The sequence below is a fragment of the Eucalyptus grandis genome, chromosome 5, assembly GCF_016545825.1.
Source record: "Eucalyptus grandis isolate ANBG69807.140 chromosome 5, ASM1654582v1, whole genome shotgun sequence".
Taxonomy (NCBI): Eukaryota; Viridiplantae; Streptophyta; class Magnoliopsida; order Myrtales; family Myrtaceae; genus Eucalyptus; species Eucalyptus grandis.
This window is the reverse complement of record NC_052616.1, coordinates 55,267,816-55,280,748: the sequence shown is the minus strand read 5'-3', so window position 1 is coordinate 55,280,748 and position 12,933 is coordinate 55,267,816. Positions and strand designations below refer to the sequence as shown.

At 37.6% G+C, this 12,933-nt stretch overlaps 1 protein-coding gene across 1 annotated transcript; it reads right to left on the bottom strand.

The window, feature by feature from the left end:
- Nucleotides 1-1,385: 1,385 nt before the first annotated feature.
- On the bottom strand, nt 1,386-5,002 carry LOC120286243 (putative receptor-like protein kinase At4g00960). The gene is made up of 7 exons (XM_039313914.1): nt 4,222-5,002; nt 3,458-3,586; nt 3,044-3,171; nt 2,687-2,897; nt 2,345-2,582; nt 2,105-2,255; nt 1,386-2,025 (listed from the first exon to the last, which is right to left on the bottom strand). Exons 1-7 carry the CDS (start codon nt 5,000-5,002, stop codon nt 1,678-1,680), a joined length of 1,986 nt encoding a protein of 661 aa, XP_039169848.1. The 3' UTR covers nt 1,386-1,677.
- Between the last annotated feature and the right edge of the window lie 7,931 nt (nt 5,003-12,933).

The window sequence follows — 12,933 nt, the reverse complement described above, 5'->3', positions numbered from 1 at the left end:
CTATAGTACTTTTACCAATCCAAACTTAAACCTTTTAATGGTGCCAATTGGATTTTAAACATTTTCATATTTTACTAATTGAGTTTCTTTAGGCAATTTTTGCCAGAAATCACTAATGTAAATGCTAGCCGTCCTACTTAATATAGCACGCATTGAAGTGGATAATTTTTAATAATATTTTTAAAAATCAAGTTTTTTTGGATTACTTTTTGAATTTTTCTTTTATGCTCTCTCTCTCTCTCTCTCTCTCTCTCTCTCTCTCTCTCTCTCTCTCTCTCTCTCTCTCTCTTTACAATTCTAACTGGTAAGGGCTGGATGACTTCACCTCGATCTTGGCAAGAGCGCGGAGGCCCTCGCCTTTGGCTCGCAAGGGTTGCGATGCCTCCTCCCCCCAACAAAAAAGAAAAAAGAAAAAGCCTAGGCAAGGGTTTGGCCTTGTGGATTGTGATGGTTGATTGATGACCTCCCTAGCTAGAGTTCTAAAAAGAAAAGAAAAGAAAAGAAAAGAAAAGAAAATGAATAAAGAAAAATTTAAGTAAGTCAATAAAAATTGAAAAAATATTAAAATATTATTAAAAATTATCTATGTTAATGCCGATTATGTCACATAGAAGGATTGACATCCATGTTAGTGATTTCTAGCTAAATTCACTTGATAGGCAAAACGTGAAAATGTTTAAAACTCAATTGACACAATTAAAAAAACTTATGATTGAATTGGTAAAAATTTAATAGGTTTGGAACTTTTGGACAACTTTCCCTTTCAAAAGTCCTAATAAAACTTCTATCGAAAGTCTAGTACTTAGAATCTCATTCTTGTTGCAGCAAGCTTAATTTAATGAGTCGATCAATTGAAAAAACCAAAAAATGGACCGACGCAAATAACATTTATTGAAGAGTCAAATGCACCACTTATGGGAGACGTATCAGTCGTGACATCATTGCTTAAATACCTAAGTTTTATATCAATAAATCTGAAAATTAGATATGCTTGACGGGAAGACAATACTGTGGTCAAACTATACATAACACTGCATATGGGAACACGGGGGTTCGCATTGGTCTTTTCTCACCTAACCCATAAAATATGTCGGTAAACTATAATGTATTGCGGCTATAGTCGGATGCACCGCGAGAGTAAATGACCTGCCTAGTTTCTGTAATAAACGGGATGAGAAGTCAACAAATTCAATTCATGAAACTTACGCGTATAAGAAAAAGGGTAAATAGATGATAAGATGAAAGTGGTTAACTATATAAAAATCATTCAACTGGTGGAACCAATTTGACTAAGTAGATAATTGGAGACAAATTCTCATTATTATCTTGGCAGCTATAAACATTATGTGTATTTTATATATCTGTTTAAATCAAACTATTGACATGGAGCTCACCTAAAATCACGCCTAAAATGACCTAGTCCAACACGAATTTTGTAAGAGCAAGCTGTTCTAGCTTCTCTGATCTTAACACAAGTAGTGTCAGACATGACTTTTTGTGAGTATCCTTCACTTCCAACATCCTATGAATCTGGATGTAATCCCGAGCAATGAAGCCGTATAAATCCTAAATAATCTAAGGAAGAAGTAAATCATGATAATGTAATTTGATGATCTGAAAACCATAACAAACACAAAAAGTAATGTGCAGGGCACACTGATCTCCCATTTTCTAAGGCTACCGTGGGTACGGCTCAGTCATAGAAACCTCATTTTTCGAGAACTGGTTCGATTTGCTTCTTGATTCCTCGACCTCAGCCACCCATAAATTGTAATCTTGCATGGATGGCATATCAGATTCGGCGCCGCTGTGTATGTAGAATGCAGGTCTTGATGGCACTTGGAGAGTGACCGAGTGGCTTTTAAGCACGTGAAGGACCGAGGCCATTGTTGGCCGGCTAATCATATTATCTTGGACACATAGTAGACCAATGTGGATGCACCTCACAATTTCAATACTTGAACCAGAAGTTATAGAGGGATCGATAATGTTTGATAATGATCCTTCCCTCCAATTCTTCCAAACCTGCAAACATTTGACAAACATTGAGCAGATTGATATCTGGAATATTATGTGAAATGAGAAGGTATGTTCGTATGCTCACATAGCTTATAAGGACTTCCGTGTCATCGCCCATGCGGAAAAGAGTGTTCCTTTGACCACTTACGATCTCCAAAAGCAGCACTCCAAAACTGAACACATCTGACTTGATCGAGAAAGTTCCATGCATCGCATACTCTGGTGCCATATATCCACTGTCCATCACAATAAGTCCACTTTATCAGATCTATAGTTTGCTTTTCTCTTTTGATAAGCATTAGCTCTAGGAGGTTGTGTCACTTACTAGGTCCCCATGATTCGGTTTGTCTTGGCTTGAGTTTGATCCAACTCGAACAGCCTCGCCATACCAAAATCCGATATCTTTGGATTCATTTCTAAGTCTAACAAAACGTTGCTGGCTTTGAGGTCCCGATGGATAATACGAAGTCGAGAGTCTTCATGTAGATAAAGCATCCCTCGGGCAACACCCATTATTATCTTGTAACGTGTATCCCAGTTGAGATTCGCACGCTTAAGGGGATCTACGCATTTTGGTGGAATCGCATTCTATAAGACGTCTATTAATCATTTTGTGAGGATATTATTTGAGGATATGATTTCATGAATGACAACCTGAGAAACATACCAAATATAAACTGATCAAGGCTCGAATTGGGCACAAACTCGTAAATGAGAAGCCGTTCAACTCCTTCCAGACAGAAACCTAGGAGCTTGACCAAGTTCCTATGGTGTAGCTGAGCTAGTAACATGAACTCGTTCTTGAACTCAACTTCCCCTTGGCTAGAATTTTGCGATAGCCGTTTCACCGCCATTTCTTGTCCGTTGGAGAGTTGACCCTGAAATTTCAACAAATTAGATCTTTATGAGTATCAACTGGTACATTGAATCATTTCTAGGAGTATCGGATTGATATCATCTTTGACTATTTGGTTGCTTGAATTTTGAATAAAATAGAGTAGAGGATGTGCTTGTTATTTATTACCATGTAAACAGAACCAAAACCTCCTTGTCCAAGCTTCTTGGAATTAGAGAAATCATCGGTTGCCTCTCTAATAGTGCCGAAGTCAAATTGGAGCGAGTCCACTGTGCTAATTTCATCCACAGCCTCACCTAGAAAGAGAAAAATATGGTCATTTAGAGCGAGAATCATTGTCTTTCGATAGTTTTCATAATGAGAGTTCACAAACTTTTAGTACACATAATTGCACCTGCACGCATAGATAATCAACTGGTTCCTTTGGCCTGCTCGATGAGGTAATGTTAACTATAGACAATGAGAAATGTGTACATGGACATGTCCGAGCAGGCACATAAACATGTAGTCGAAGAATCAATTCGATGTTTTGAAATCCTCATGAACAGCTGATGTTCCAATGCGAAAAAGATAAAGACTCACCTTCAACTTTTTGCCTGGGCTGCTTCTTCCTTTTCACTCTCAGAAGTACAATAACACCAACAAGGAAAACCGCAGAAACACTTGTGGCGACCACAATGATCACAGTCCTATTTGAATTGCTCTTTCCACCTGCAAGAGCAAAGGCAAATTATGTTTACGATCATTGCTCACTGAGTAATACACTGGATAAATCACTAAAGGACCACTTTGAACGTGGAAACGAAATGCATGTTAAATATACATTGCATCATTCTTTGATAACTCGAGGGAAATAAGTTAATTCTAATTTTTTGTTAATCATTAGTTTCATCGTTAGAATTAGAAACATGTCCCCAAATATGGATACGGATTAACTATGAGTATATTTTTCGAATTTCCTATGAATAAATTTATTAATATTATTAGTGTAAATTCATTGTAGGCTCTTTTTTATTATTTATTTAATTATGAATTTGAATTAAATTGATTAAAATAAAAATATTAATTAAATATACAACGTGTCTCAACTTGTCGCAATTCTCTATTTTTGAGAAATGATGTGTCGCCCTATCGTATCGTGTCATATCGTATGTCGGTACTATTTAGCCTTCTTTTTGGTAAAAAAGTACTTATTCAATGTAAATAAATTGCATGAATTATAGAGCAGGTACTTTAAACTCATTTGAATGATTAATAGTGTAAATCTGTATGGAAGCTACATAATTAATTATAGAAAAAAAGACATAATCGCTTTGTACCTACCTTTTAAACAAGAGCGAACGTACCTGGTGGCGGAGGGGGCGCAGGGGGCGGCGGAAGTGGCTCACCCACCGGGTCGAAGAACCGATAGGCTTCGTACCGGAACCGGCAACTCGGGGCCATGATCCTCACTCCCAACTGCCCAGCACAGCACTGCTCAAACCTCCCGATGACTATCACCAGGCAGTCGATGCATTGCTGGTTGGTTAAGTCCGGCGTGCATTGTGTCATCGCGTAGATCGTGTGGAGACCCACCGATGTGGTGGCTGTTGCGTACTTCCTCAGCGAGCCGCCGCCCGCTGCCTCACCCGGCAGACGGTCCAGCAGCGTCTGCAGCGCAGCGTTGTCCTTGTCTGGGCTCGTGAAGTTCTCGCCGAATTCCAGCTTGTAGTCAGGGTCGATTTTGACTGTGCGGAAGATCGAGGCGTTAGAGTACCGAACGGTGCAGTTGTCACTGTAGAGGACCGCCTCCTTCTGGAGGGGGCAGAGGTCACGAATGTCAAAGGCCGAGGCATTGAGGCAGGCACGACAGCTCTCAGCAGGGAGGTCACCACGGCAGGAGCCGATGACATAGAGGGTTTGGGAGGTACCAGAGACGGCGGAGGAGGCGTTGAAGAAGCCGTACTTGAGGGACAAGGAGTTGGTGGTGGAGATGGAGGAGAGGAGGGCGGTGAGGGTGGTTTTGTAGGTGCTGTCGGCGCTGAAGTTGCCAGTCGAACCACACCTAGGCTTTGGGAAGAAATTTTGGGCGTCGATGGTGGAAGCAAAGGTGAGAAGAAGCAAGAGGAGGAGATTTGGAGGATCCATTTTTTTCTCTTTGGGTGTCTCGGGTGTCTCTTTGAGAGACCCGTCATAAACGAAGGGTTTAATCTTAAGAAATTAAATATATTGAAATATCTAATGAAAATTTATCACGTCATCAATAACTCAGCCAAAATATATATATATATACACACACCCCACATCAAAGAGAGACCCGAGACACCCAAAAAAAAAAAGAAAAAAAGAGAGAAGAAAAATGGATCGTCCAAGTCTCCTCTCCTCGCTTCTTTCTCACCTTTACCAAACTATTGCAGAGTGGGTGCAGAGCTGTCGTGTTTCTCATGGGGCAAAGCCTCGAATAAATATGACTCCTTTTACTGCGAGTATAAAAAGAGGACCGGCGATTTCCAAGCAATGAGTAACTGGAGTTTCGACGAAGCATCGACTCTAATGGAAAAGCAAAGTCTCCATTGTACGGAGTCTCGGTCTTCTGCAAATATAATAAAAAAGCGTTGACGCCTTCTGCCGTGTCCGTCTATTGCTCCGCAATTGCCAAGCAATGTGTAATCTTTACTAGTGAAACCATGACTAACAATATGATGTTTTTAAACAGATGATTAACTAGATGTCAAAGGAAATTTGTTCATCTCCTTGTGATTTTAGTTTCAAATTTCGTTTAGAGCACTCCAAGAATAAAATGCCGAATGTATCAATTGACGTGGATAGTGTATCCTAAAGATCGCACGGGGAATTAAATCACTTGAAATGTGCGAATTTTGATCTGAGCTGATCCAAACTTCACTTGCTTTGCTATACCCAAAAAAATAGTTAAAAATTAATGTTGACACGATATTTTTATATTACTTTGTTCGGTCATGGGAAACTTCCATTTAAATCTCCTTTTACATAATTTAAAATTAGAAGCCTAGTGTGTAGTGCTAATGGGAATGGGAGAATCTGATATGGTACACTGAGGACGACCAAAAAGTCTCTTGAGTAATGGCTCAACATAAAATATTTCGGAAATGAGAAAGAACTTGCAAACTGATTTATTGCTAATGAAGAGATGAACTGTACTTTGATCTCCTAAACGGAAAATTGACTCCAGATTTCGATTCCGGATTGACTATTAACCACTAATGATAAAAGTTTACGGTTAAGGTACCACTATATATGTAATCATTAAGATGCGGATTTGTTTTGCTTCTAAGACGATTTTTACATATATATATATATATATGAAGAGTGTAGTCTATCTAAGTATTCTTTTTTTGCTTCAGGGTCGATTATTTTGTCAGCAGTGCTAAGAAGGAATTCTTCTTCTTTTGTTAAGACGTTTACTTCAGGAATGGGTTTTTTCGGAGAAGCGTCTTCATATTCGAATCAAGAGGAATCTATTTCATTGATTTGAAGACCTTCTTCCTCAAGAAATTCATCAGAAGAAGTATCATTGTTTTCTATGAAGATGTTATTTAACTGGTTAAGAGTATTGTCATCTAAAGAAAGCTCATTTAAATTTTTATTAATCCTACAGTATTTTGAAATATGACCTTTTCTACCACAAGAGTAGCACTTAATGTCTTTAAAATTTTTCTTATCAGTGTGAGTCTTATTTTGGTTATTCTGGTGTCTTTGGTTATTCCTACGGGGTTGGGGTTTGTTGCGATGTTTCTTTGTTTCTTTCTCAGGAGGACAAGTTCCCCTACATTTTGTTTTTGTTTTTTCATTATAAGAGGGGTCGTATTGAGCACAGAAATCTCCTAGACTTCTATTGGTGAGAGATTGTTCTTCCTTGAGCTGTCTTTGTAATTTGATAGTATTACACATTTGTGTTCCTTGACGGTAAATATAAGAGATTATTTCACCATAAGAAAGAAGATCATAAGGTATTTGGCCATTGTATTCTTCTCTAATTTTATCCCTAACTTGATCACCTATAATTTGGGGTAAACCTGCTAAGAATTTTTCTTTCCAAAAGGGTTGATTGCGGTCGTGTCCGATGAGAACCCTTTGAAGGAAAAGTTCTTTGTATTCTCTAAACCTTCCTAAGGATTTGCAACGCATATTGGATAAGAGGTCTTGATTCCTATCCCTAATATGTGAAGGGTCTCCTACGAAGTGTTGTGAAATGGAATAGATAAGAGTATTCACCGCATCTTGGATGAGATGTCCTTGATCATCATCCATGCGTTGGCCAAAATCATCTATTTTATAGGCAGTTAAAATTTGTATTCTTTGTTCATCAGTCAAATAATTATCCCACCAGCCTTTTAGTTGGCCAGTAAAACCGGCTACTAAAAGATTAGCAACAGCATGATCAGAAACATCTTGCTGGGTTTTGTAGGCATTGGCAAGCATGACCATGTTATTAAGAATATTCATGATATTGCTTTCGGCAACACCATCTATATTCCATTCATAAATGGCATCAGGAGAGTATTTATTATGTATTTTTTGTGATGATTCTTCTTGAGCAATGTCAGGTGGAGTAGCCCTACTATAATAAAGCTTCTGAGGTTGTCTCCAATTGAGTCTGTTAATCTCAGCGACCGATTCATTATCAGAGTCACTAGATTGTTTGGTCAATGTACTGATAGTGGGTTGGTCAGGGGTGTCTTTAATGATAAGATTCTGGAATTTAGGGGTGTCTATAATAGGAGTAGGTTCTAACTTTGCTTTTCCTAGGAGTTTTTTCTTTTGTTCTATGGCTTTGGCAAACTCCGGGCTAAGGTTTTTTTGGGAATTCAAAAGCTTTGAAAATTGGTTTTTTGAAAGTGTCAACTTGTGGTGTGATGAGTTGAGTAGGATTCTGAATGGTGGATTCTATCCTATTCAACTGTTTCCCTATGGCCGCCAAATGTTGATTAGTGTAATTGTTTTGTTCAATGACTTTGTGAGTATAAAGAGAGTCTCCTTGATCTGGAAGCCTAAAAGGAGTAGCTGTAACCTCACTTTCTCCATGTTGTATTTTTATTCTTCTAAGGGGTGGATGATTGGATTCTATGGTTTCACCATTATCAAGTTTCCACTTATAATGATGGTCTAAAACAAGTATTTCTTTTGGTTCAAGGAATTGTTCTTCTAACCAATCAAAGAAGAATATATGGACTTCATATTCGTATATGTAGTCGTAATATTTTTGTTTGATGTCTTTTGCTTTGTCAGCAAAGGTTTTGAAGAACCATTCTCTGATTTGTTTGTTGTCTTCAGAATTAAATTCTTCATTAAGAAAAGCTTTGTTTGGTTCAAAATGTTTTTCTAAAACATTAAGCTCAGCATCTATCATTTGAGAATAAGTAGGAGAATGATGAGGGGAATCTGTATTTTCTAGGACTGGTTTAGACTGGTTTTGTTGATAAACTGGCCTGGAAATCCCTGATCTATTATCTAAACCACTAATTTCTGGTTCAGGAGGTGTCTCGTGATTACTTCTACTGGTGGAATGAGGTAAAGGTGTTGTATCGTGTGTGGGAGTATTTCTATGTATACTAGGAGGAGGAGTGTTTCTGTGCGTACTAGGAGGAATGGTGATTATAGGAGGAAGATTAGGATTAAGATCTATGGACCTCGTATAAGAATTATGAAAAGAAGGACTAGATCTTGAATCGAAAGATCTTCTGAGAAATCTAATGGTCACTCTTCCTTCTGGATGTTGAATGACATTAGTTGGATTTGTATTTTGAAAAACTTGTTCGGGAATTTGGTTTTCTAATTCCCATTGTTCTGGTAAAGTAACTTGGTTCCAATTAATAGACCTAGGAATTGTTGTATTAGCTCTAGAAATGTCTGTTTGGAGGAGAAGTGTTTCTCCTCGAGGACTATGTTCGAAAGCATTTTCTCCAAAGGCGGAGGACATGGCTTTATAATGAATTCTATAAACAAGGGCTAAAGGAATAGAACCATCTGCCACTTTGTAATTATGGGTTTTGATTTGGAGTGTTAGGGCTCTAAGAATGTTCTTATCTTTGAGAGATACAGAAAAATTGGGGTAACAGTCAAAATGTATGGGTCCTTTGCAGAGACTTGTCTCTACAGTACCTAGAATGGATTCATCATAGTTTAAAAGACGTGAATCTCGTAAAACTAAGAGAATGGAAGTATTAAGGCATTCTTTTGTAAGAGGTTTGACTCCTACTTGGACTAGTCCTATATGAATGTAAATGTATTTTTGTTTATGCTTTTGGATGGACTCTTTATTCAGAAGATGTATTTTTTCATAGGAATTAGAAAGAGGAACATCTCTTTCTTCAGTAGTTATGACATAATCTGATTTTTTGAAAAACTTCAATTTTGATTGCTTGTATATTTCCTTAAGTTGTATTTTAGGAATTTCCCAATTTTCTATAGATTTGTTGAAGTCTTCTATCCTTACTTCTTCTCTATGTATAGGACTCGGGATCCGAGTCCATTTGTGATAGAGAACTAGAGGAAGATGTAGATCTTCTATGTAAACTCATACTTAAGATCGGAACTATTCCTTCTTGAGAATCGTTACGAGCTAAACCAACCGTCTAACAGCCACTCAGGGACTTACGGCCTGGACCACTCTGTAGAAACAAGAAGGATGCCAACGAATGGCTCTCGATCTAAGTGTATGTTCTTACAAAGACTATCTATACCTTCCCGGTGGCTCTGATACCATAAATGGGTTAGGATCGGAGTACTATATGAGAGAACAAGGAAGTATAGAGATTAACAGATCTATATGAAAGTAGAGAGATGTATCTAAAAGAAGAATGATGTATAAGAACAGGAAAGTAAATGACTTAAATAAAATCGCGAGAATTAAAAATAATGTAGAGACAGAAAGCAATATATAAGATATAAAGTAAGAGTATGCATAAACAAAAACCAACCATGAATGTGGTCTGAACTTGTATTAAATAAAGCTGAAAAGCTGAAAAGCTGAAATTACATGTATTGAAAGATGTAGAAACTTAAAGCATCAAGTCATCCACTAGGGCGGTAATCCGCACTCCAGGGAGTATTGATGTTTGTATTACAAGAAATGGTTAACCAACTATCATGTAAGTTGGTAACCCTGTATAAAACTATGTATGTGAAAACTAACTTACTTTGAAACCGGGGATACAAGGTAAGAGAGCTTGGAGATGGAAGAGATGACGATGGAGATGGAAGGGGTGATGGGTTACAAGTGAGAGAGGGAGAAGAAGAAGAGAGAAATCTGGAAAATTTCGAGCCCCCTCTTCTATGTCAAGAGGGTGTATTTATAGGGGGTGCTACAGTGAAAGTGCTACAGTGCTGAATAGTGTAAAGTGAACAGTACTGAGTGAACAATGTAAAGTGAATAGTGAACAGTGAACAGTGTATGAACAGTGTCTGTCTACTAGTGTGTAGCCTTTGCGCCGTTTGTAACAGTATCCGCATGTGATGTCTTTGAATTTAATCTCTGTCTAGGTTGATCCCGTAGCAGTCGTCTTCATTGGTGTTTCCACTATGATGTGACTGTGAGGATCCGTCTGTATTGTCTTGAGATTTGGAAGATCCACATTGTGATCCTTCCGCTTCTGAGAGCATTGTTCTGAGGATGTTGCAGTATTCTTCTTTGCTTTGGACTGCGACAAGTGCTGCACTTGCCATGGATTTCTCCTGTAAAAACGATGTATTTGATGGGGCTGCAATTATTTGAGTCTTCTGGCTGTTTAGCCATGTTTTAACCGCAGCTTCGGATCCCCATTCAAGTCTATTGAATCCATCCCACCATTTTGTTTTGTATTTACGAACAAGTACTGGTACACCAGGTTTCGTGGATGTATTGTATTCGAAACCCCATGCTGTTACCCAAGAGATTCTGAATATTATAAAGAAATGCATAAGGCATGGGAACCTTATGTCATGCGGTGTTGGTTTGAGTGTTCACTGAATATCTTGTATCCTTGTTTGACTGTGGGGTGTAATATTATGTCTAAAGGACCAAAGAGATCCCACCAAGAGTCAAACCAGTTTGGTAGACTTTGTCTTGGGAAATTATCTTTAAAAAATATCAACCAAGTATGTTGGAAATTTGTATTTTGTCTGAAGAAAACGTTCCACCAAGCTTGTTGGTAGTCCTAGTAGGTGTATGAGGAAGAATATGATAGGTTTTGGGTAAGTCTGGTTTGAAACTTTCTGGGTGTATGAGGTGAGGCTCCCCAATGTGAGGGGTGTATGACTTTGCTGATGGATATAGTGGAGTATAGAATGTTTTCTGTATTGTTTTTGTCATCAAAATGGGTAAATCTTGCTGATTCTGTCTCCACTAGAATTTGCTCATAATAAGCAAGGGTTTTGTTTGTATTGTGTGGTTTGAATAACCAGTCTTTTGGAAAGATGTTTTTCGCAAATTTGATTGGATCTTCGTTGAAGAATCCATCTTCTACAGTCAATATTTTTTGAAATGATGTTTTAGGAACAAATTTTGATTTTTGAGATTGAGGGGTTGCCTGTGGCGTAATAACCACCTCGTTCGAAATTCTTTTGTATTTTGCTGGTCTTTGTGTAACCAGCGGGGAAGGATTGTTGCTTACCTCGATGGCATTGGATGGCTCTTTCTTTTCCTTGTTTTGTATAGATTGTGCAAGTAACAAAATGGTTTCTTTTGGTATCATGTTGGCTAGTTGGTTAAAGGCTAGCTTGGGATCGGAAGATATGTGTTCTATTGTCAAAGGTGTTTGGTGTAGGAATGTCTGGTTGTTTTCTCGCCATTTCAAGCCATGTCTTGACGAGATGTTAAGCCTTTTGGCTTTGGTGATGTATTGGAGGGTTCGGCAGTGGCTTTGCCTTTGCCTTTGTCTTTATCTTTTTTGGATCTTGGCATATTGGTATCCCCTGTAAAAATTCTCTTGTGAGAAAATCAGGTAATGAATTTGAAGAACCATTTATAAATTCAATGTCAAAATCGAATACTGAAAGTATGGCTTGCCATCTGGCAAAAATCTGTTTTGATGCAATATTTAAAACATCTTTTTGTAAAATGTCTTTGGCTGATTTGCAATCAATTCTCAAGAGGAATTTTTGATTTAATAAATTTCCTTGGAATTTTGATATAGACAAAACTATAGCAAGTATTTTTTTTTGATTGTCGAATAATTTTTGAGTGGAATTCCAATGTTTTGAGATGAACTAAACAACTTGTTCTTTGTTGTTATTGACCTGTTTGAGAATACCTCCATATCTTAATTCCGAGGCATCTGTTTCAACTATTTTGAAAGTGGAAGGGTCAGCAAGGTGTAAGCATGGTATATCTTTTACATGTATTTTTATTTGTTTGACAATGTCTGTATGGACAGAGGTTCAGGGTGGAGGATCTTTACGTAACCTTTGGTGTAAAGGTTTACAAAGGATATTCATATTGGGAAAGAAATCCAAAATATAATTGAGACTACCCAAAAACCTTTGTAATTGAGTTTTGTCTTTAATCTCATCAGGAAATTTATCAGTAAAAGAGATTGATCTTTCAATGGGGGTTATAGTACTTAAATGAATGTAATGACCTAAGAATCTAATCTTGGTTTTGAAGAGTGCAATTTTAGTAGGAGAGACTACAAGACCGTTTTGTATAATTATTTTTATGAAGGTAGATAAGTGTTTGAAATGTTGTTCTATATTGGAGGAGAATATTAGGACATCATCTATATAGACTATGATGTATTCTGAATACGGATTGAAAATTTCGTTCATAATTCTTTGGAATTCTGAAGGGGGCATTTTTGAGTCCGAATGGCATAACATTCCATTCATATTGGCCAAAAGGGACTGTAAAGGCTGTCTTGTATTTATCCTTTCACTAACTTGTATTTGCCAAAATCCTGACTTCATGTCAAATTTTGAAAATATTTTTGATCTACAAAGCCTGTTTAGCAAATCTTTTTATTGGGTATAGGATATCTTATCCACCTAAGAGCTGTATTAAGGGGTTTATAATTAATGACTAATCTGGGAACTCCTCTTTCAAGTTCAGCATTTTTATTGACATA

Coding starts and splice junctions, on each gene's coding strand:
- LOC120286243 (XM_039313914.1), bottom strand. CDS start 5,002: ATGGATCCTCCAAATCTCCTCCTCTTGCTTCTTCTCACCTTTGCTTCC. Junction 3,172..3,457: donor GCCCAGGCAAAAAGTTGAAG/GTGAGTCTTTAT, acceptor TTCTCTTTCTAG/GTGAGGCTGTGGATGAAATT. Junction 2,026..2,104: donor CGGAAGTCCTTATAAGCTAT/GTGAGCATACGA, acceptor AAATGTTTGCAG/GTTTGGAAGAATTGGAGGGA.